The 25947-nt window shown below is 37.7% G+C and overlaps 1 protein-coding gene across 2 annotated transcripts in view; it reads left to right on the forward strand.

Moving 5' to 3' along the window:
* The window catches only part of LOC121378298 (centromere protein X-like), a 41415-nt gene extending 22767 nt beyond the window's left edge, over positions 1 to 18648 (forward strand). For both annotated transcript variants that reach the window (XM_041506405.1, XM_041506406.1), the window contains exons 3-6: positions 155 to 208; positions 8464 to 8495; positions 9648 to 9704; positions 16931 to 18648. In XM_041506405.1, the coding sequence (XP_041362339.1) occupies positions 155 to 208; positions 8464 to 8495; positions 9648 to 9704; positions 16931 to 16945 (158 nt within the window). In that variant the 3' untranslated portion in view covers positions 16946 to 18648. The remainder of the gene's footprint in view (positions 1 to 154; positions 209 to 8463; positions 8496 to 9647; positions 9705 to 16930) is intronic.
* The last annotated feature ends 7299 nt before the right edge of the window (positions 18649 to 25947 follow it).

Genomic DNA, 25947 nt, shown 5'->3' on the forward strand with positions numbered 1-25947 from the left:
GGAGGACAATAATATAGGTTATGTCATTATAAACTTATGATTGCGTAAATATTTTACTTTTATACTAACATACAATGTCATGTACTGTAATGATATATACTGTAGAAAAATTTAATGTACTCTGCTTCTTTTTTTTTTTTGCTTCTATTTTCAGTACACCCTGATGCAGTTTTTCTTTTCACAGAGGTTCTTAGAGTTTTTGTTGCTGGTAAGACAAATGTTTGTCTTTTTATTAATGCATGCATTGTCCTTTATTGGTTTTTGGTATGGGTTTTTAGAAATTAAAAAAAATATACCGGTATATAAAAACCTCAGTTTAATTTCTTCTCTGTGTGAGCCTTAATCATATGTCTGACGCCATAAATAAAATGTGTTGAGTGTGTCATTAAATAAAAAGATTTCCTTCCTTATAATTTCTTCAAATTGTTTAGCATTGGTTTTAAAACAAAAATTGTTCAAAAGTTTAGGGCACATTTGTTCAGTATCACATTGTGATTCGCTACACAAGTTTCAGAGGTCACTACATAATATTGTAAAACATTAAATAGTAGTTGCCAATCAATTTTTAATTGATCCCTGGATTTATCAAGCAGCTTTTAGCCAAGCAGGGCTTCTAGATTATGGTAGCCCCACTCCCATGGCTAGTGATATTCAATGTTGGGCTAGTAAATAACTACTATTGCCATGCCCGACGGCTAGTGAATTTTTTTTTTCAAATGTTGCAGTTAAGTCTATTTTGTAAATATGAATATCCTGCCCCCCAAGACTATCCCATTGTTAGTGTTTTTAAGCTATATCTCTCTCTTTAGGTGACGCATCCAATTTTTACTATTATTTATTAAAAAAGTAAAGTAGGCCTAGTGAATTTTTAAATGTGACTAGTAAATTTTTAAAATCACTGATCCCATAAAAATTCTAGAAGCCCTGAGCCAGTACCTGCTTATTTCTGGTTGTCAGGAAGGTGGTGGTTTTTTTGGGGGGGTATGAGGAACTGTTTCCCTCACCCACTGATTTCTGCAACAAAATGCTTATTTTCCTCATTTTAACATACATGTATGTTTCTCGTTTTTGTGTTTATGCTCTAGGTCTTAGACTCTACTTTTATTTTTATATGCTTTTTGCTTTCAAAATTAATAACTAAATCAATAGTAAGGTCTATTTTTGGCTTTTATATGTGGTGTACATGTTATGATGTGCGATCTATAATTATCTCTGTCCTCTGACCCCATTTCATTACATAGACATTTGGTTATTACTTCACTCTGGTTAAGGTTCACAAATAACTTTACCATTGTTGGTTGTACTATACCAAATAAAATGTCATAGGCGACATTGTTAACTTATGTGGTTAAAAACACTATATCATGCAATATATTAACCAAACTGAACCTTAAAAATAAATAATCCCACAGCAACCCCTTTTCCAAAGTATTAATTGAAAAAAAGTGGAACCTTTGGATATTTAAACTGGTGTTTTTATAACACCCCTAGTTTTGCACAAAATTGTTGTACCAGGGCTACAGACCACACTACCAGTAATTTGGGCACAACAGGGTTTTTTGACTATTCTGAGCACACCAATGTTTTTTTAGTGCAGTAATGTTAATAATAGCTAATAAAGAGTTGTACATATTCAGAAATGCATTTCAAGTTATTTTAATCTTATTACAGCTTAGCATTAGTTTGATTTTGAGATGAAATGTTTTGAGGTTATTTTTTTTCATACTCGTTTTGGGCCGACCATTATGATTTATCGCCTCAACTTTGGTGCAATCTAAAGCAGCACCATATAGCTTTGGGCAAGCAGAACATTTTGCCAACTTACATGTATTTATTAAAGTTCAACAATTAAAAAAAAATGCCAACAAAAAATAACAATCATGGCATGAAATATTTTCATCAAATTAAAATAAAATTTGCCAATTGTTATCAAAATTCGGAATTCGCAAGTGGCAGAGCAAGCCCTGCTAAAGCCTTGAGTTCTTAGTTTTACAGCCACCCCATAGGATACATATTTTAAGCACATGGCTACTCGACACAGTGGTACTGGATTGAATAAGATTGCATACATTTATTGCCCAGATAACCAAAAAATTTAACAACGAACACTGTCACATTTATTTCAATGGCAGGACTGGTGGTATTAACGACCCTATCAAAAGTTTTGTGCACCTTGAACTTTGACCTGGCCAAATCTTATTTGGTGTAGTGCTACCTGTTGACATACCCATATTAATATATAAGTATATTGGTTAATCTGTGTGATAAGGCAAGCTATTATGACAGCTTACAAGTATTTGTATATATTTAGATTGGCTCTGTTATGTTTGTTTTACTTTCACTTCATTTTCTTGTTTATATTCAAATATGGTTAAAGGCATACTGTCACGGATTTAAGGACCTTATTTCACTTAAAATGGATAATAAATAAAAATTAACTTAATTGTTGGAAACCAAATCTAGCTATTGCATCGCCTTAACTGAACCATGATGGAGTGAAATCCATGTCATTCCTCTCGACAATTTTAGTTTTTGAATTGTGGACCATTGCCATAATTCAATTATTTTTATAAAATATCATTAAAGGGATAGTTGTTAACCATTACGCCGTTGTTTTTTGCTATTAAACCCATTTTCTCACAAATAAAATTGTACTTTACTTACATTTTATTATTTAGAATATACATTTCCATTCACCTGAAGTGTTTTTTGGTAATCCTGGTGTTTGTAATACCACAAAATGCATTTTTCGTATTTCTTAAAAATGCACGCGCGTCTGAGAAAAAAATGTTGAGCAGACAAGGTCTAATCTATTTTTAGAGGGGATCCTCCCGTTTCAACTCACAGATGTTGGTATACCACGTGACCGTTCTCATTTTGGTTCGGTTTGTTTTCTCGTGCACGGTTCGTGTAGTGAACATCCGATTTGTTGTCGTTTGCTTGTCGTTCATTGGTGAGGGGTTTTTTCACAGTTCGTGAACATTTTCATTAACAATAAAGTTCAGACAAGTAAATATCTCAATACAAAACGTTACAAACCCTTAAAACCAATAATTTTGCTAAGTCTTACGATATCTGGAGAGGGGATACAACCTTGGGGGATGGGGATGGGGGGCACAAGCTATATTGTTACCTTTAATTAAATAGAGTAGGACAAGAAAAAACGTACATTTTCGTCCTGGGGAGGGGAAATGCCTCCCCACCTCTGGTTCCTACAGACTGTACTACTACTACTACTACTACCAACAATAATAAACGGTGCATCTAATTGCTAATAACAATAGGTTAGCCACTAGTACCCGGTGCCGAATAGCAAATGTAGGCTAATTGCACTTTATATATAAAATTTATTATTTCAAACACTGTAGTATAGCAGTGTTCTAGCTAGCAATAAATAGAGGGGTGCTGCGCCCTGCCCCCGTTTTGTACCGCCCTGCCGTGTTTGTTGCCGCACCGACCCTGAATATCGCCACCCTGCCCTAATTCATTGTCAAACAAAAATACAAAATCTTGCTTTCCTCTTAAAGCGTGTACAGTGTTGTTACGAGTCTGAATTCCCAACTAAAAAACGTTTGACAATACATTGTTTGGCCACAGTTAGTGAAAGCCGACAACAGTAACGTGATATGTTTTTTTCTTTTCTATTGTTAGTCGATATGACTGCAGACGAGCGGACAGGCAGTCTTACAAAGCTTGAATGCGAAGTAATCCTCACACCGTCACGCACATAACCACACACCACCTAGCAAACACCTAGTTGAAAGTAGACCATCATGATAAACTTCGACAGAACGTCAAATGCGAAATTTATTTTGATAAGTAAATATTTGAAAGTAATTGTTATCTTTGCAAATACCCAGACCAATATACATACATATAGTTTTAACTGATGTCAGTAGTCCTTATCAATGACACATTGATTGCATCTTTATAAAATGGCACGGAGTAAACTAGCAACACTGGTTATTTGGTCTATGAAGGCATAACTGTGTTTTATTAAAAGCATGTCTACAAAACTATTTAATGAAATCTATCTAGACCTTGACATGCAATAATAGCCGTTTTTAAATGCAGTGAGCAACTTGTTACAAATATATCCTTATGTCATTTTTTTTATTTTTTTGTTCTTTTATTTCTTTATTTCTTTTTATTTATTTCTAATCATTCTCTTTTTTTCATTTCTTGATTTCTTTTAATTATTTCATTTATTTATTTTAAATTACATTTGGGCATGATTTTAAATGGTATAAATACTATATATAATAAAAAAAAGAATATGATTTTTTAGGTGATCCAACCTTTTGTAAAACATTTTAATAGTTAAAGTTTGATTTTATTTAACGACACCTCTAGAGCATATTGATTTATTAATAATCGACTATTGGATGTCTAACATTTGGTAATTTTGAAATTTAAGTCTTAGAGAAAAACCCGCTACTTTTTTCCATTAGTTTCATCGTTTATATACACCATCCCACAGACAGGATAGCACATACCACGGCACATTCCAGGCGTGTTGCACTGGCTGCAATGAGATTTTTTTAATAGTGTCTATATTTAGTACATTAGTACAATAATATTACATAGGGCGATGAATGTACTGTTTCATCAAATATCCAAATTTAAGAATAATAAATTTGGGTTTAGAAATTGATTGTCCCCCTCCCTCCAAAAACATTTTGTAAATTAAAACCAGCATAGATATTCCTACATATATGATATTTATGAATGTAAAAAATTCGATGATATCCAGCACTTGCCTCAAAAATAGGATTTTTGCGTTAAAAATGTCCTACAAATAAATTAGCGCCCTGCCCCATCAAAATCTGAGCTAGAACATTGAGTATAGTCAACATGGTCAGTGACGGACTATCATTGTCATCTTATTCCGATTCAATTATCATGATTGCTGCAGCAGCCACTTCCTCAACAGAAGCACCAGTGTTGGTAAAGTAACTTCCTGTTCCAAACTCATTCCTTTGGCTGTCCAGGACAGAACAGTTGGAACATGCCCAAGAAAGGTGAAAGGAATGCACCCCAAGTCTTTGTGCACTCTGGGAAATTTGTCGTGACATAGGCATTTCTGTGCTTCGAGCGACATCTACTGGTGACATCAGAATACTAACTTTCAAAATTATTTCAAGTAATTGGGTCACAGGGATTCCCATGGTATTTATCGATATAAAACCTGCTTTTTCACTCTATTTTATAAAAACATGATCTAAGTGTATTACAGTTTTGTAGATTAACCAAAATTAGAATAAATTTTCGCGGGCTGAAACTAGGGTGTGCGGCTTTAATAAATGGAGTATGGTGGCTATGAAGGTGGTTGAATAAAGTACATTTAGGGACAAATCAAATTATTTTTGTTCAGGTAATACTTTGTTAGACCATTAAATAGGTCAGTGGTCTGTGACAGTATGCCTTTAAGGCTTAAGCACACTGTCCTGTGCACACACCTCAGGTATCAGTTGTTAGTGACAGAGACGTTGGTGTAGTGGCCTCATACGTTCTCCAACCCCTCGGCCTCCCCGCATTAAGCCCACTCTGGGTGGAAGCCAGTACCGGGGTGCCAATGTACATGTATCTACCAGCCTTAAATCTGGGCGGGACATAGCCCAGTGGTAAAGCAGTCGATCTAGGTTCGATCACTATCTGTGAGCCCATTAGGCTATCTCTTGTTCATACCAGTGCACCACAACTGGTACATCAAAGGCTGTGGTATGGGCCATCCTGTCTGTGGGATTGTGCATATAAAATATCCCCAGTGGCTTGTAATGGAAAAAAATGTAGTGGGTATTCACACTAAGACGAGATCTCAAAATTACCAAATGTCTGACATCCAATGTGCTCTAATGGTGTTGTTAAACAAAACAAACTTTTAACTAATTTTAACCAATGGTTTGAGCACCAAGGCTGTTTATGTAGCTCAGTGGTTAGAATGTTCTAGGTATGATAATCATAAGTTATAGAATTGATATCACATGGTATAGCTGTTGTGTTGTTTATTTTCCATTCCAACCAGTGTGTTATGACAAGAAAGGAAATGGTTTATTTAGCGATGCACTAAACACGTTTTATTTACGGTTATATGGTGTTGGACATATGGTTACGGACCACACAGATATTGAGAGAGGAAACCCGCTGTCACCACTTCATAGGCTACTCCTTTCGATTAGCAGCAAGGGATCTTTTATATGCACCATCCCATAGACAGGATAGCACATACCACGGCCTTAGGCTTTGATGTATCAGTCATGGTGCACTGGCTGGAGTGAGAAATAGCCCAATGGGCACACTGACAGGGATCGATCCCAGAAGACCAACCATGCATCAGGCAAGCGCTTTACACTGGGCTATGTCCCGCCCCCCAAGTATTGAAGGCAAGACTTGCAATTGACAGTGGATAGCCAGTCAAATACGCACCACTCAAAATGCCTAATATGTTTTCTGATAGTCAACTTCACAAGCAGATTTTGATTTCTATATTATTTCGACAGAATTTCAAATACAGTAGACTCTGTCTAAACCGGACTCACTTCGTACCGTCGAAATAGTCCGGTTTACAAAGAGGACCGGTTTAGACAAAGTTCATCCAGAGTTATGGTTCTTGAATGATCGACAACTCGCGATAACAATGACATTTGAACCCATGGATGGTTGGGAAACACAGTCATACAAGCCAGACTTGCAATCGATTATTTCACAGACATAAAAAATATACCTAAAGGGACATTCCTGAGTTTGCTGCAATTTTTAAGATGTTATCCACTAACAAAGACTTTTTAACGATTGTAATTGCATATTAAATATATTTTTCTGCATAAAATATTAGTGGCTGCATATTAAACGTGTTTATGGTCGTTCTAATATTTGTACTAGGTTAAATTTCATTTTATTTCCTAAAACATTATTTATTCGTATGTATGAAATTATAAATGAAATAAGACAACACAAAATATACACACACACACTAATATTAATCCGATTGATCTAACGGCCTATCGCAATAAGAGTAAACTTCACACCAGTGCGATTACATTTTGTATTTGATCTTGCGGCGGCGTCCTGATTACTCGGCAAGTGACGATCATTGTTCAGCTAATTAAGCAGCCCGTCATTCAGTCAAATCCCAATCCGGTGTAGACAGAGGTAATTAATGCATGAACGGTTCTTTCGTTCCGGAGTCCGGAGTAGACCGAGTACGGATTAGGCAGAGATATATACCCAAGAGATAAACGGTAGCTGGACGGGGCTTTAGAAATGGACCGGTTTAAGCAGAGATCTGGATTACACAGAATCCGGTTTAGACAGAGTCCACTGTATATTGAGAATTGTTGATTTTCAGAAGTAGTAGTATAAATCTTATATTGCTGTTTAAAAAAACGTTACACAATAAGTAATTTTGAGACTAATTTTTAAAATTGCTTCTCAGTTTCTAGCAGCTGTCTTCATCTTCAGATCTGAGGAGATAAAATTGCTTCCAACTCCACAAAATGATTTCCCACCTTTGCAAGGCATCTATAATATTCACTTTCCCAATCATGCGGCACAGGTTGGGACTGGGGGAAATATATACAATATATACCTTGGTACTAATAAATAGAGTTTACTGTATGACTGTTGCAGCAATGGATTTCTTCTGTAAAAGATCAAATATTACTGTTACTATGGATGATGCTTAAACTAATAGCTGCAAGTTCAAAACAGTTTTTCATTTTGCTACTGGAATAGGATATAGCATAACACTTCATCAGGGGGCGTGACGTAGCCCAGTGGTAAAGCACTTGCTTGATGCACGTTTGAGTTATGATCAATCCCCATTGGGCTATTTCTCATTCCAGCCAGTGCACCACAACTTGTATGTCAAAGGCGTGGTATGTGCTATCGTGTCTGTGGGATGGTGCATATAAAAGGTCTCTTGCTACTGATGGACAGATGTAGTGGGTTTCATCTCTATGTCAGAATTATCAAATGTTTGACATCCAATAGCCGATGATTAATAAATCAATGTGCTCTAGTTATGTCGTTAAACAAAACAAACTTTAACTTTTACACTTCATCAGTTCATGTAAACCAGTTAAAGTGAAACCTGTCTAAACTGGATCCTGGACAAAACAGAATCCTGTCAAAACCAGCCATGTTTCATCATCCCAAATGTTCTAAATTCTAAAATGAGTCCCTCTAAACACTGGATCCTGTCTAAATGAGATCATTATTAGGTCCCAAGCATGTCCGTTTAGACAGATTTCACTGTATATAACAAAATTTAAATGCTCTTCTGTCTGTGGTAAAGTGCATATAAAAGATCTCCTGCTGCTAATGGAAACATGTCAGAATTATCAAATAATTGACATTCAGTGGTCAATGATTAATTAATCAATGTGCTCTATTTATAATGCCTGGTGTTAAACAGAAACAAAATTGTGACAGATTTCCAACATTTAATTTTTTTTTTTTCAGAGGGAGCATCAAGAGCAGCTAATCAAGCCAAAGTATGTTACTTTATTATTATAGGTTTGAAGTTAGTTTAATTATTTTTTTTATTTTTTTTGTTTTCTTCTATTTTTCTCTCCCTCCCTTTTTTTTTTTTTTTTTTTTTTTTTTTTTAAATGTTTTTGTTGTTGATATTACTACTAGCATTTTAGTTTTCAGTGTTTTAAAGCATTTTATATGGGCTTTTCCAATTTTCACTAACAAAATTCTGTGTTGCCACATGTATGTAGATCACAAATTGCAAATGGACAACATAAACTGAGTCATCAGGAAAATGTACTCATGTTCTGTTTTTGTTTTTATAAAATTGCTACATCACAGAATACAAATGAAAACATAGGCTGAGTCTTTATAAATTGTACTTGCTTTCTGATAACCGTTTAACTACATGTACCAATTGTAATAAAATTCCATTTGGTACTGAAAATGTTTTTATCTAAAAAAAAAATCAAAATGAGCAGCATAAACTGAATCAAAAGATACGTAGACAGAACCACATAGCAGTTGTATTGCCATGTTCTTTATTGCACAAGAATATTATAACACAAGACCACGTAGAAGTTGAATGGTATAAATCATGCGTACTATAAATGAATGCAATAAATAGCATGGCAAAACAACTGATATGTGGTTCTGTGTTACGTACCATCTTTCTATATTGCAATTACATCGTGTGGAAAGTTGGTTGAATTTTATGGAATTGACACTGAGCATCCTGGTTAGGGACATGACGTCATTCTGGTGAACACATACACGTCGTACTACACACACAATATTTTATATGAGGCATACATCTATGTAGTATGTTCAATAAAATAAAATATTTTATTGCATGGTTAGAATTGTCTTTATTACTATATAGTAAAATTAAATGGGTATTTAAAAAAAATGTGTACCACTGTAGTAGTTTTGTGCTACTGAGGTAAAAAAAAAAAAAAAAATAAATCCTGTATTTTGGGGGGGGGGGGGGGGGGGGGGGGGGGGTGGTGATATTTAAAAATTAATTTTATAAATAAATATTAATTTATAATTATGTAAAAAAAAGTATCCATTAAAATAAAAGCAAATTTGACATTATTTATATTATTTACCAGTTGAAATTACTTTGTTTAAATTCTATTGACGTTTGGTTTTTTTTTTTTTTTTTTTAGATAGATGGGTCAGAGGAAGTTGGTATTGACCACTTCGAAAAAGTCTTACCACAGCTAGTGAGTACTGTTAAAATATAAACAGGGCTTCTAGATTATGGTAGCCCTACTCCCATGGCTAATGATATTCAGTGTTTGGCTAGTAAATAAAAACTATTGCCATGCCTATCGGGCTATCCAGACGGTTTGTTTTCTGGAAGTTTCGTCCACAAACAATTTGTCCACATACATTTTGTCCACCCACCTCGGACAATTCGTCCACTTGATTATAACATTTAGACTAATAAATCTAAAATGTTATTTCTTAGCCATAGAAATGGTCAGTTATTTTCGTTCTGTGGTAAACTACTAGTATATGATAACAAACTAAATTTTAGTGGTACTATCAACTTGTTATTGTCTGTCTGTGTCCATTATAGTACTTTGTTGATATGTTGTTATTCAAATTGCTCTTCAATTACACCTATAATTCTGACATACTATTTAGAAAACTAATCTAGTAACTAAACTAAAATTTCATCATTTATGTCAAAAATACTACAACGTGGCGTCATTTGAAGTAACCAACCAATAAACAACGATATTATCTCCATTCCGCTACCAAGTTCCAGCCAAGTTCTAAAGTTAACTATAAAAATTATAGTGTATGAATTGCCCAAGAACAATTTTTGGTTGTGAACGAATCGTCTCGAGTTCAACAAAGGATGAATCATTTGCATCCCCCTGATGGCTAGTGAATTGTTTTGGGTAAAATGTTGCAGTTAAGTCTTATTTTTTAAATATGAATAAGCTGCCCCCACCCCAATCTACCAATGTTAGTGTTTTTAAGCTCTTATCTCTCTCTTTAGGTGACATACATGTATCTGATAATTACTATTATTTAGTAAAATTGTATTAACTTAATGTAAAGTAGGGCTAGTGAATTTTTAATTGTGGCTAGTAAATTTTGTAAATAACTGAACCTATGGCTAGTGGTTTTTATAAAAATTCTAAAAGCCCTCATAATCTACACCTTGTTTTGTGTGTTTATTAATGGACCAACATTTTATAATGAAGTAGCCCCTGCCCTGCTTTAGCTCTTGCTGTGTATTCGATGTAGTTTAACGTGCTTGATTTATCAGTTAAACACTGCTGTATTCTAATTATCAACTATTAAGGAATTATTTAAGAAATTTACTAGCCACGATTAAAAATCCACTAGTCCTACTTTAAGTAAATAAATTTTTACTAATTAATAGTAATAATCGGATATGTCACCTAAAGAGGGAGATGGAGCTTAAACACACTAAGATTGGGGGGGTGTGGGGGGGGGGGGGGGGTGAGTTTGTTACAGGATATTCATATTTAAAAAATAAGACTAAAATGCAGGATTTGACAACTTTTGTTTTCACTAGCTGTTGGGCATGGTAATATTAGTTGTTTACTAGCCCAACATTGAATATCACTAGCCATGGGAGTGGGGCTACCATAATGTAGAAACTCTGCCTGTGACAGACGTGTGCGAAACCTTAGTGGTATATGTGCACGTTAAACAAGTTACTCACTCACCAGTTTTTGGATATGGCACTATGGAATGGAATGCAACCACAGTCAGCAGGGGGTATTGGTGGCCTCCCCTAGAAAGAAAATTGATTAAGTTTAGGGTTAGGGTTAAGAAACTCATACAGTAATGATAAAAGAGTCATTAATTTTGTCAAAACGTTAACTTTAAATAATTAATCTGCCAAAACATTTGGGGTATGGTGCCATACCCGTTTTACCCTCTGGCAGAAACCCTGCTCACTATTAAGGATGTTTGATCGGAATGTAAGGCACAGTGGAACTATAAAAGTATTAAAACATAAGTACTGTTCTCTATCTTATAAAATAATAGAAGTTATGTGTTCACAATGTTTTATACTTAAATATCTATTTGTTTATCTATCAACAATCTTTTCATATTACTACTAAGTTATCTTTGGTGTTCTTTACACTCGTAGAGGCATGTAAAATGTAAGTGGATCTAGTGATTTCCCTAGAAATTTGGCATGGCATGGTGGACTAAACACTTTTGGAGCATTTTCACCATGTTCAGGTCACTTGTTTTTCATTAAAAATGCACAAAAATTAATTGAAATAAACATTAATGTAATTTATGTGCTTGCTTTAATAAATGAATAGCAACATATATAAAAGGCATATTTTATTAATTAATAATACCTTTTTGGGTGTTTTATAAAGGCAATTTTAGAATTAATTAGTGAAAAAAGCTTGTTTAATCTCAGGGCAGCATGGTGCTGATTAAGGCAAGATGGTGCTAGACTATTGAGGCATGGTGCTGCACCGTGCTAAAACAAGCTTGTTTAATCTCAGGGCAGCATGGTGCTGATTAAGGCAAGATGGTGCTAGACTATTGAGGCATGGTGCTGCACCGTACTAAAACAAGCTTGTTTAATCTCAGGGCAGCATGGTGCTGATTAAGGCAAGATGGTGCTAGACTATTGAGGCATGGTGCTGCACCGTACTAAAACAAGCTTGTTTAATCTCAGGGCAGCATGGTGCTGATTAAGGCAAGATGGTGCTAGACTATTGAGGCATGGTGCTGCACCGTGCTAAAACAAGCTTGTTTAATCTCAGGGCAGCATGGTGCTGATTAAGGCAAGATGGTGCTAGACTATTGAGGCATGGTGCTGCACCGTGCTAAAACAAGCTTGTTTAATCTCAGGGCAGCATGGTGCTGATTAAGGCAAGATGGTGCTAGACTATTGAGGCATGGTGCTGCACCGTGCTAAAACAAGCTTGTTTAATCTCAGGGCAGCATGGTGCTGATTAAGGCAAGATGTGTGCTAGACTATTGAGGCATGGTGCTGCACCGTACTAAAACAAGCTTGTTTAATCTCAGGGCAGCATGGTGCTGATTAAGGCAAGATGGTGCTAGACTATTGAGGCATGGTGCTGCACCGTACAAAAACAAGCTTGTTTAATCTCAGGGCAGCATGGTGCTGATTAAGGCAAGATGGTGCTAGACTATTGAGGCATGGTGCTGCACCGTGCTGGTTTAATCTGCATGGTGCAGGCAAGATGGTGCGTGAGGCATGGTGCTGCACCGTGCTAAAACAAGCTTGTTTAATCTCAGGGCAGCATGGTGCTGATTAAGGCAAGATGGTGCTAAAACAAGCTTGTTTAATCTCAGGGCAGCATGGTGCTGATTAAGGCAAGATGGTGCTAGACTATTGAGGCATGGTGCTGCACCGTACTAAAACAAGCTTGTTTAATCTCAGGGCAGCATGGTGCTGATTAAGGCAAGATGGTGCTAGACTATTGAGGCATGGTGCTGCACCGTACAAAAACAAGCTTGTTTAATCTCAGGGCAGCATGGTGCTGATTAAGGCAAGATGGTGCTAGACTATTTAGGCATGGTGCTGCACCGTACAAAAACAAGCTAGGGAAAACACTAGGATCTAAAGTGTTCTTAACTACATGTATGCATTTAAAAAAAAAAATTATACATTATTTGACATTGGTGATATAAAGAATAAACTATTTTTGTCTTTACAAACTTAAAGAAAATAGTATCTCCACATTAAATTGTAGACTTTAAATTAAGAAATATTTATAATTAATCAGAAACTATTCTACAATTAAAATTAAAGATGGGTTTTAATTGTAAATTTGAACCATTTCTGGGTTTGGTATTTTGACGTCGTCTACCAATGTGTAATCGGAGGAACTCGGAAAATAATGATGTAATGTAACATAACATTATTTACCAGGGTTGGGGGTATATAAGACGAAACATGACGCTGTTACGGGGGCTTGGGTTTTTTACCCAGCTCCGAAGACTGGAGCCAACAACAGATCAGAATGCAAGGGACGCAGCTACATTTAATACAAGGAACGCAGAACAACACAGTGCTAACATATGTGATGCGGAATAACGCAGCTTAAGACACATAGCTCGAGTGACACATAGCTCGAGTCACCTCTAGCCCTTCCCTTATTGATATTAATATGTAGGGAAGCACTAGAGGAAACTATGTAATGCTTTGGCAGTCGTCAACAACCAAATCGTTGCAAGGTACTGTGTCTAAATACAAATGTTTTCCTAAATCTGATGCCACAGACCTTTTGTTTAATTATTCTCGAGTCCAATCATGACATTAAACTTACATATTGTTAATCAGTACCAACGCTACACGAAGAAACCTGATGCCTTTATGCGAAACGAACCTGTGCTGTACTTTCTTGTGGTGACATACATGTAGAGCAAAGTCTCTTGTTTAATATTCCCACCAGAGACTCAAGGCCTCTTATATTCTCAGACTGGACCCACAGCTTGACTACGGGCACCAACAAGGTGTTGCCTTCTCTCCATGTTAGCTTCACTAGGATATTACACCGTGGACCTCCTGTGGCTCGATAACGTTTCCAGAGTACCAGACCGACGTCCCACCACCTGATGAAATCTATCAAGTGGATTTGCACTTGGCCAGTGCAGTTCCAATACACTGTAAATTAATGGTATATGCTACAAGACACAGTGATTGGACAGTAACAAGCATTGCAAAAATAACACGATCAATCAACTCAATGTGAATAATTTGCTTTATATGTGTTTTGTGACATAAATGATTATCATCCAACTTCTGTGTTGTGTTTCTATTTGAATTTCTAGTGTTATCTAGTATCATGTTATATCTGGATTTTAATTGGACTGTAACTCTTCTAAGATTCTGAAGAGAATGCTTACAGCTTGGTTAAATTATTTCAAATTATCACTGGCAGGACTCAGAAACACAATTGTTCATGGCACTTGTTACCAAATTAAAAGCGAGAGCAATTGTGGACACGAGCCGCCCCATTACAATAAATTAATAAACAATTTCAATAACATTTATATCATTCTATGTAAAAGAAAGAAATTAATTCCGCTCTGATTAACACAAAATTTAACTAACATGTCTTACCTGTACCAGTTCCTTGACAAAGGCTGTGAGGCCAAAAATTCAAAATAAGATTGATTAAGTTTAAATTTACCTTTCTTAAAGTGATAGACCATAGTTTTCAAAGACTACAACATATTGTTTTATTATTAAAGCCGTTTTTTATCATTTAAATTAGAAGTACTAAACATATTGTTTACAATATTAATTTTTGTACACTTGAAGTGGTTCTGGTCATCCGGTTTTTTGCAAGACCCCAAATTGCATTTTCATCATTCTAAAAAAACACGTTCATCTGAGAAGTAATTGTTATCGAGACAAGCTTCACTTATTATTAGACAACATTTCCCTATGTAAACATCGCAGACTTTAGTTTCTCTCTGTTATAACTATATCCAAATGTGTGTTGCAGGTTTGCAGATTAACTAAATTTAGTGTCCATTTTCATGGTATGAAACTGGGGTCTCTGCGCCTTTAAAAGATATTTCCCTGAGGAAGATTTCTTATATATATTTGTAAACAGTTGGATGTGTAAAACATTCTTGTTCGTATTTTTATTCCTTTCAGTCTTATTAGTGTTTTTGCTTCATGCATAAGAATTGTTTTCTATGAAATCCTTTATTTTTGTGGACTTAAATTTTTATGGTTTTGCTAAAACCATAGATGAGAATCCTCTGGATTTATCCGGAATTCCGGATTTTGTGCCCTTCCCGGTTTTGTCAAAATTTGCTATGTTTCACCCCTACAATCTGGGTTTTATACCAGCCACCATTTCGGGGATTCCAACATGGCACGGTTATGTTCTCCACATGTTATCTTCATCACCATTGGTCCATTTTGACCTTGCGAGATCTGTGAGCAGTGTAAATGTACATACTTGTTTGGACAAAAGTGGCATACAAGATGTTTCTTGATAACTAATGTGTATCAATAAACTGTGCTATGAAATTTAAGATAGATAAAAATATTGCGCAACCACCCCAAAAAATAAAATCAACCAAAGAAACCTTAAAATGATCTACTCTGATATTTAGAAAAGGATTAATTTTTGTTTTCAGGCCATTATATTTTTTTAATGTTCCGGGGTAGCTTGCCCACATACCCTCTAGGAGTCTTGACTGCCTAGCTTTATTATTTATAATCTGCTAAACATCATGTCTTTTAAACTATTTTCTAAATAAGCTGCTGTAATTTCAGGACTTTTGGGGATATGGCATTCTCATCTATGTAAAACACATTTTATTGCGTACTAAAATTCATGGATCGAAAAAGTAGTATGATAAATTTGAATTATATGTGTACCTATATTTTTGTTGTATCCTTAAATTCTTTGACAGTTCTAGTTCATGATTACACAAAAATTAGACCACCATTAAAAAAGTGATTTTACAGCAATTGGCAATAACATGTAGTCTGGCTAGTTTTATTCCATGTGGCAGTCTTGTTAATTTGCTAGACCAAATCTTTTTAAATTTGTAAATTTACTTAAGTGTCAGTAATGGTGAGCCATTTCAGCTTGGCTTGTTTCAATTAATATTAAAGGCACAGACCCATGTTTCAGCCCATGAAAATTGACACTAAATTTGGTTAATCTACAAACCTGAAACACATTTTGATAAAGTTAAACAATCTATGTCATTGAAATGGTGAAATATCCTTTAAAATAGACCATAACTTGTCTGCATAACAGATATTTCTCAAATGCACATGCATTTTTAAATATATCAAAAAATGCATTTCATAGTATTAAATAGAGCTGGGCGGTATACCATATATATTGTTCGGTATCGGTATTATGTCAATACCGATTTACCGTACCGAGCAAATTTCAAAATACTGAAATTTCAGTCTTGAAAAATATTTCCCGGAAAACACTACTGGTAATAATATATCTGACAAACTCAAAATGGGTTGGTATAAATCAGATGAGAGCCTTGTGTATGGAATTTAATTGTATTTAGATGAAATTAGTGGGTGAGCCATAACACAGGCATGTATTTAAAGCTGAGTATACTGAAAATAGCGCTCGATATCAGTATCGTGTCAATACCAAATACCGTACCGATACTAAGGTAAATCACCCCCAAAATTCTGATATCGATACTGAACCTCAAATTTCAATACCACCCAGTTCTAATATTAAAATACCAGGATGGCAAAAACTATCAAATTTAAGTATTGTCTCATTTCAGTTATCAATAACGGATCTAATAGTGAAAAATATGCAGTATTATTTTTAAAAAAATAGGATCTATCACTTTAATAATAATTCTAAAAATAATAATATGAAAATGTAATTCTTTTGAAACAAATTTACTCAAGTTTTGATAAACTTGTACATTTATTTTATTCATTTATTTTCAGCTGTTGGATATGTGACAACAGAATGAAAAGCTTCATCAGGACATTTACTGATCATTCGTCATTGTAGTTGTTCAGTGCTTGTGGAACTGACTACTTCATGTGACAATGATGTGCCTTAACAGCACTGTGACTGCTCCATTTATCCAAATATGAACAATTGTGGTTATTATTTGAACATGATTTTGTTTGTAGAAAAATATTTTCAGGAGTTTTGCTAAATTTTATTTCATAATAACCAACTTTGGGATATTCTTAGACAAAACTGAACAGCTGACTGATATAAATTCAGGGATCAACACTACTCCTTGCCTGATACCTGACAACAGAAATATCATAGGGCCAGTTAACACTGATATGTGTCATATTATGCTGATTGTTTGGTTTGTTTTGCATTTTTGGGGGAGGTTTCCATGGTTAAATACATTTACGGACCTCTTCAAGAGGTTGTTTTTTTCTCAGACATTTCAAGATATCTTTTTTAAATCCCCTACTTGCAACTTGTGGACTATTCATTATGGGACTCTGTCTTAGATAAAATCTAAGTGTTCACGTAGGCAAGTTAAAAAAAATGAAAAAAATTGTAAATATGAGGGGGAAAGTAACTGAAAATTATTGAATTGCATTTCATCCTGAAGAAAGTGCCGGTACTAACAAACAAGATGGGATGCAGGTGAGAGTCAACCAGGTATTGGTTTTAGTGTATCAACCCTTGTAATTAGAAAAAATGTCTACAGTGAAAAACATGCTTTGGAAATAATATTGAATATACATGTAGTCCACAGCAAAAACAGTGCCACACAGAATTAAAAACTTCACAGCTTTGCCGAGTGCCATGGGTATAATGACCTAGTGTCCGTGGGTATAATGACCTAGTGTCCGTGGGTATAATGACCTAGTGTCCGTGGGTATAATGACCTAGTGTCCGTGGGTATAATGACCTAGTGTCCATGGGTATAATGACCTAGTGTTCTTTGTTTTGTAGTGACAAGATGTGATGTAATCTCACGTCATGACAAGTTATGAAGCAATTCAGTTGAATTGTCATGCTGTCAGATTTCTTACATCACATACTTTGGAGGCTTCCATCTCTCTTAAAGGGACAGATCCTAGTTTTTAAACACTAAGGCATATTTTCACCTAGACCCTAGTTTCAACCCGTGGAAATGGACACTAAGTTTGGTTAATTTAATTTACAAGCCTGTAACAAATTTGGATACAACAGAGTGAAACAAAGAGTCTGTGATGCTGAAATACCCTTAAAAATAGAATAAAACGCGACTCCATAACCGTTAATTCTCAGAAGCATGTGCATTTTTTAACATATGAAAAATGCATTTTGTGGTATTAAAAACACCAGGATGAACGGAAATGTACGGAAAATCTAACGAAAAAATATAAGTAATGTTTGATTTCAGTGATCATAATAGTGAGAAATATGCCTTGGTGTTTAAAAGTAGGGTCTGTACCTTTAAAAAGTATTCCATATTTTATAAAATGGCAGACGGTGAAAACTTTGCATGCTTTTTATCTAAGGAGATCTCTGCGATTTGTCTGAACAAAATGTGGAGAAGATCTTAACAGTATTTAAAGGTATGATATTAACTTATTGTAGTTCTGACTTTACTGTTACATGTATTATTATTTTACAGGCTTATAATTGGAGACCATTGTGCTTATCAAAGAGAATTGTTACATGTAATAAAAAATAGTAATAATAATTGTCTTTGTGTCATCAATAAAATTAGGGGGTGGGACGTAGCCCAGTGGTAAAGCATTCGCTCGATGCATTGTCAGTCTGGGATCGATCCTCGTCGGTGGGCCCATTGGCCTATTTCTCATTCCAGGCAGTCCACTACAACTAGTATATATCAGGCTGTGGTATGTACTACCCTGTCTGGGATGTTGCATATAAAAGAACCATTGCTTCTAATCGAAAATAGTAGCCCATGAATTGGCATCAGCAGGTTTCCTCTCTATATCTGTGTGATCCTTAACCATATGTCTGACACCATGTAACCGTAAATAAAATGTGTTGAGTGCGTCGTTAAATAAAACCTTTCTTTCTTTCTTTTCTTTCAATAAAATGAAAAAAATTAATGTTTTTACTGATACTGAATATGTATAAATAGGTTTAAAGAAACTGTCCGAGTTTGCACCTATTGTAACATGTTTCCTACTTAAAAGAACCTTTTTAACAACCTAAATTACATATGACAAGCAACCCCTACATTTAAGAAAATGTCCACAGAAAAAAACATGCCATTAAAAAAAACCTGAATATAGTCCACAAATGTGCCATGGCAATTTCCACAGCATTGCCGATTGCCATGAACAATTCAGGGGTTGGACACGAGTGTATCCCAATACAAATCAAACTAGGTACATGTTGTAAAAACAAATATAGTCTTATTCAACTTACCGTACTAGCACAACAACAATGCTATACGACCCTGAGTTATAACCTCCACTGCAGAATTATCTCCCCTTGCCGGATGTATAACCTACACCCGCGCATGGGTAGACCGTATATCCTTGTTTTTGATTCTACAGACCTCCATTGCAGTCGTGTTCGAGTTCTGTAGTAAAAAGAAGCTGTCAAAAGACGCCGAGCGAAAGAGGATGATTAGACGTGAACGGGACGGGCGGAGCACAGTGGCAACCTCCGGGGTCGTGCTCCATACCGATTTGCCGGCGGTCGGCAAGTCGGTGTCCAGTTCAAAGAGCTCGCGGACAAGTGGTAGGCGCAAGGGCGCCTCCTCGTCTGTTCGCCATCTTCATGGTGATACCAGTAAACCCGAAGCGCCGCTTGGCGCGGAGGGGGCGCTGTTGCTCCCTGTTTCGGCTGAAGCAGGGAAGGTTTCTTCCAGGTCGGGCTTCGTTCCACCTGGGGATTTGCTTTTGCCTTCGTCGGTGGAGGCGGCGCCGGTTACGGTTGTAACGGGGGCGTCAGTCGGAGGGAGTGCAGTCGTGGCAGGAACGACCTGATGGGGGCAGGTTATCGGTCTCTCAGTTCAGACTCCCATCTTGCTGATCGTGGGGCAGGGTTATCGGTCCTTCTGTGGAGGGGTCGATTAGCTCTATTTCACCCCCACCCGTTGGTGACAGTACAAATATAAAGCCAAGCACTGACTAAATTATTAACAGTAGGTGCTATATACTACCTGACATGAAGAGAACAGCCTCTGTGACAGGATTTAAGTAAATAAAATTGATACTTCGCCACCTGCAATTTTAATTATCCACTCTCCTAAGCACATGGGCTAATGGAGGGGAGGCTACTCTCGTTAAATATATGTACCACAGGCATAGCAAACAATGGTCTTGCTTGTAGCTAAGCAGATATGCATCTGTCAGTTTGATATGCCAAAATCAAGAGGCAATGTTACCCTTCCAATATTCCATAATCATACTGTCAAGTCTGTTCAGACACCAACATAATAAAATAAAGAAAAGAGGTACTCTTTTTCATGGAACTAAATTCGTCGCCTACACGTCGCTCATTGGCTGAAATAGCGGTGTGATCCCTTAAGAGGGGGTTTGGAATGGGATAGCTAGTCAGTTTTGACACATGACATACTATGACGCATACCTAGTAGGAAAACACCAAATTTGGTCATGTCTTCTAATATGCATTAACGCAAGAGGCCATGAAGACTGGCCCGGGGGTTAGCAACACTGGGCTGAAATAATAGAAAATTAAGCTTCTCCACACCTCAAGTTCACCTGACCAAAGTTATAACATGGAGGTGACATTCCAAATGTTTGCTGTTGTATAATGGGGGGTACTGACAGCAGAACCTTATGAAATGGTCACATTAAAATTACAAGACCATACTGGGTACTGGCATATTTTAATATGTCATATGCATGAACTTTTATTAAAAATTTAATTTAAATATTGGATTTGGCAAATTCAAGTGAGCCACAAAAAGGTTATTTTGGGACAGTATGAGAGGGAAGTATGCACACTGGCAGCTGTCAACGGGACACATGGGCAATTTCAAACTGGGAGTGAACTGAAGCCTAAAGTATCTCATGGCTGAGAGAACTGACCACAATCATAAACAAATTCAAAACAGAACACGCATCAGTTTACTGCATGAGAGTATTTATTAACATAACACACACCACAGGTTCCATTCCGCTGAAGACTGCTACATGCTAAGAGATACAAAAGTTCACAACTTTTCCTTATACTAAGAGAATATACCACACCCAGTGTGCTAACAATGAAGCCAAAGAAAAATCCAACAGAAAACCTGCACAACAAGGGTGCCTTTCAAAAGGGACACCAATGTCTGTTCAAAAGAACTATAGGTGTTACTAAAACAAAGTGTCTTAAGCCTGAAGGTGACAACATACCAGTTACCAAGAGACTTAGTCAAGAAGAGTTCAACGCTGTGGTACACCATTGTGATAGACAGTCATACATCGTCAAGGATGCGGATGGAATTCCCAGTGACATTAGACTTCTCCGACCAACACGGATCTCAACTGGAGGTGGTACACAGGCAGGCGAGTTCCTGAAAGCAAAAATGGACATGAATGATTCCAAAATTATACACTGTGGTATGCTTCTGAAGATGTTTAATGACACTAATGAAGACCACAGACTAGCTTGTCCAGGGTGCACTGGCAAGTACACATGGAATCTAGACTTGTGTCAGAAATGGGGCCTCTGCACCCGTGCAGGACTGAGATGTCAAAAGTGTTCATTCACAAGTAAAAAATACAAACTGTATGAAGAGACAACACAGAATACTAGGAGGGGACCAAAATCAGCAAAGCCAAATGTCGGTGTACACGTAGGACTACAGAGCACATCTGTCGGTGTTACCGGTTTCCGGGGAATAATGCTGTGTGCTGGAGTCACACCCCCAGCTACCAGCGGAATGCAGAATACTGCCAACGAAGTGGGACGAGTGACAACCAGTCTCAATAAACTTGACATGTCCACACGCAGAGCAGACTTAGTACAACTGAACATTAATAGGGGATTTTCAGCTGACCATCCCATTGCCATAGAAGGAGACTGCCGGTACAACAATCCTCTTTCAAGTGGGTGCGGTTCAACACCATTTCAACCGGCTACACAAGCAACTTACACTATGGTGGAAAATGAGACTGGCAAGAAACAAATAATAGGACTTTACACAGGAAATAAACTCTGCAAGGCTCGTGAGCTTCAAGCAGCGAGAGAAAATAGACTAATACTCTGCCCCGATCATACAGGTACCTGTACAGCAAATCTCCGGCTTGACGACACAATAGGAGACGAAGAACATTCTGCAGCTCAGTGTTCAAGTGACTTCTCATCAGACGTCTCTCCACTCACGATTGGATTCTTCACGACTGATGGCGATTCCCGTGCCGTGTCCGGATTACAGTCATCCCAGAGCAAAATATCTAAAGTGAAGATAAAAAATCTGAGAGACACCCGTCATTTATCCGAATCACAAAGGAAGTTTACAGAAAGGGTCAAGTTCAGTGACAACATGTTCCCTGGAAACACAAAAGCGGAACGAGAAAAGGTTAAAAAAAGATTTGCTATCGACTTGAGACGGCGCTGCCACAGTGAATATACATCGGCACACAACCAACTTGCCGGCAACATGAACAAGTTAGTAAGCAAACTGTCTTACACTGCTACGAGTATACTATATTGTGTGACTGGGAAATGTGGAGCAACATGCAGAAAACATTCCTTTGTGTGCTCAGGGGTGAAAAAGGGACGATCAAACATGACATTCATGCCTACCGGTACAAAGTTAAATGTCACGGTAGAGGACGAGGCACTGATTAAACAATGCATAGACATAAGACTGGGTGTAAAAGCCATTGAGAAGACTAAACTGAACACAAATACTCAAAAGTGTGAGAGCGTCAACAGAGCGTACAGCAGAACAAATCCAAAAACTGTTACATACCATAGAAATTTCACCAGCCGCATACACAGTGCCGTGCATATGCTGAACAGTGGGTTTTCAAGTTCGGTCATTCAAAGATGTACAGCTGTGGGAGCTGGGGTACGTGACAAAACATCGGTCATATGCCACTTGAAGAGCATCGAGCGGATAGCCAGGAGACATGCGAGTCGTCAACGAACACAGCAATTCCAAGCCAGGAGGGCATCTCTAAGAAGAAAAAGATACAATATGTATGATAGACTTCATCGGACAATAACATATTCAAAAAACTTACTCGACCCCGAACTGAACTATAACTCTGTTGGCAACAAACTGTGAACACTCGGTGAATTCTTTCCGATATATATATATATATATGTATTTATTTATTTACCTGAACTATTATAAAATGCAATCTGGATATATACCATGGCCTGAACATTTCTTTGGAACCATATTTCTACAGTGCTGCCTTTGATTATTGATTACATGTGGCTCTAGACTTAAGTGGTGTATATTGACACACAAACTGTGGTGACATAAGTGAGAAACATCAAAAGATTTTGGTAAAGTGACTGATTTGACATGAATCATGTATCGAAGCCTGTGAACATTAATTGGCTTGTGTTTATCCTGACCTGGCAGTCTAATATTCATGACACCATATGCCATATTTTTATAATGTCTGATATATCCATTCCATAATACACAATTATTTACATTACTCTGTCTTGTGTTTCTATTAATTTTATGCAAAGTGGTGGCTATCCACAGTGCATTCATGCTATATTTGCTTAATTATTATGCTAATTAGTGCTGATTAAAATATCCACCACACTTCAAAAAACAAAAAATGTGTAGCCTAGTGTGTGCCGATGCTCTGAGAACACGAAAGCACATGGCTGGTGAAGTTTGCACCAATTACAACATGGTCACGGCCGGGCCGGTGCTATGCACTGGTAAAATAGTGTTTAGGTATCTCACCACTATTGATTATACATTGGTGACAGTACAAATATAAAGCCAAGCACTGACTAAATTATTAACAGTAGGTGCTATATACTACCTGACATGAAGAGAACAGCCTCTGTGACAGGATTTAAGTAAATAAAATTGATACTTCGCCACCTGCAATTTTAATTATCCACTCTCCTAAGCACATGGGCTAATGGAGGGGAGGCTACTCTCGTTAAATATATGTACCACAGGCATAGCAAACAATGGTCTTGCTTGTAGCTAAGCAGATATGCATCTGTCAGTTTGATATGCCAAAATCAAGAGGCAATGTTACCCTTCCAATATTCCATAATCATACTGTCAAGTCTGTTCAGACACCAACATAATAAAATAAAGAAAAGAGGTACTCTTTTTCATGGAACTAAATTCGTCGCCTACACGTCGCTCATTGGCTGAAATAGCGGTTTGGCCGATGGTACGTCAGACGGTGATTATGATTACCAGGCGGTTCTTGGTTTTGTACGGGAACAGGTCCGACTGGTGTGCGCGGATGCAATTCCGTCGGAGGAGGCTGTTCAGTCTTACAAGGGTGTTTCGTTTGGAAACCTTTAGCGACGGACGCTCCGTGGCAGGATTTCGGCTTGCCGTTACCGCACGAGGCGCATGAATCTCTTGCGGAGATTGATGCTTTGATTGCGGATAGCGATCGTATTTTAGGGCCAGTGGTGGAAGAGTTTCCGGCAGCGTTAGCTACCGGGAAACTTGTCTGCGGCGAAGGTTTTGTCCACGTCTTCGTATAAGACATTGGGAGCTTCCTTCCTTTCACATCCAGCGGTCGTTTCCGCTAGGGTGAAGGCAGACTGCCACCCATCTCCTAATGTCAGTGTGCCACTCACGGATTTAGAGACTTTGAAGAGGTTATCTAAACTTCTTTTTCAAGTCAATAACCATTTAGGTACGTTCCTATTTGGATTAGATAAAGCAGTCACGGGTCTTCCGCCGATGGCTAAGGGTTGTTTGTTGGCGGCTTCTAAAGCCTCTCATCACGTCGCTCAGCTTGCTGGGCGTGTTTTTGCCAACAGTCTACTTCTGCATCGGGATCACTACCTGGCGGGACTGAGAGCGACGGGTGTGGTTAAAACCTACTTTCGTAGTCGCTCAGTAAGGGAAACCTTACTTTTTGGGACCAATTTTAACTTGGTCATGGACCAAGAAGCGGCGAAATTCGTCCCTGCTGCTCTGTCCCGAACTGCTCGTAAGCGCCAGGCGGCGTCTACTTTTAAGCCTCCACCTGTTAAGAAATCGACTTTTCTTGACAGTTATCAGATCCCTGTGGTGCCTGATTCGGGCGTGCAGTCTGGTAATGCCCATGGTTCATCGAAACGGGGACTTTTTCGGGGGACGCTGGCAAGTTTTCGTGGTACCGCTCGGGGCAAGGCGCCCAGGGGTGGGAAGTGGCCGGGATGAGGTGCGTGGACAATCAACATCTGCTTACGGAGGTTCCATTAGCAGATCTTCCTGTGGGGGGCAGATTGCGCCATTTTGTTCAAAGTTGATGCGAACTGCGAGATCTGGACCCATGGGTTTTGTCAATTGTCCGCAACGGATACAGAATTCCGTTTTCTTCACCCCCTCCACTGACGTCCTCCCCCCGGTTATCTGCAGTACCACCTGTCGACAAACGAGTACTGGTGGAGAAGATGGTTGTCGAGTTTCTCAACAAGAAAGCCATCCAGGAGGTGGATTTGGGCACTCCGGGATTTTATTCCCATCTGTTCTTCGCCCAGAAGAAGAATGGCGAGTGGCGACCAATTCTAAACCTCAAGCCGCTGAATTCTTACGTCGTTATTCCATCTATGAAGATGGAGACGGTTAGTCTGTTCGCGCTTTGCTTCAGGTGGTGGAATGGGCGGCGTCCATCGATTTGAAGGACGCTTACCTGCATGTTCCAATCCATCGGGATTTTTGGAAGTACTTGCGGTTCCTCTACGACGGCAGAGCTTACGAGTTTCAAGTTCTGTCGTTCGGATTGGCCACAAGCCCTCACGTCTTTACTCTGGTAGTAAAGGCAGTGGTGGGGCGTGTACATCTGTTGGGTATACGGATGCACAATTACCTGGACGATTGGTTAATTCCGGCGGCGTCACAGACGGC

The sequence above is a fragment of the Gigantopelta aegis genome, chromosome 8, assembly GCF_016097555.1.
Source record: "Gigantopelta aegis isolate Gae_Host chromosome 8, Gae_host_genome, whole genome shotgun sequence".
Classification (NCBI taxonomy): Eukaryota; Metazoa; Mollusca; class Gastropoda; order Neomphalida; family Peltospiridae; genus Gigantopelta; species Gigantopelta aegis.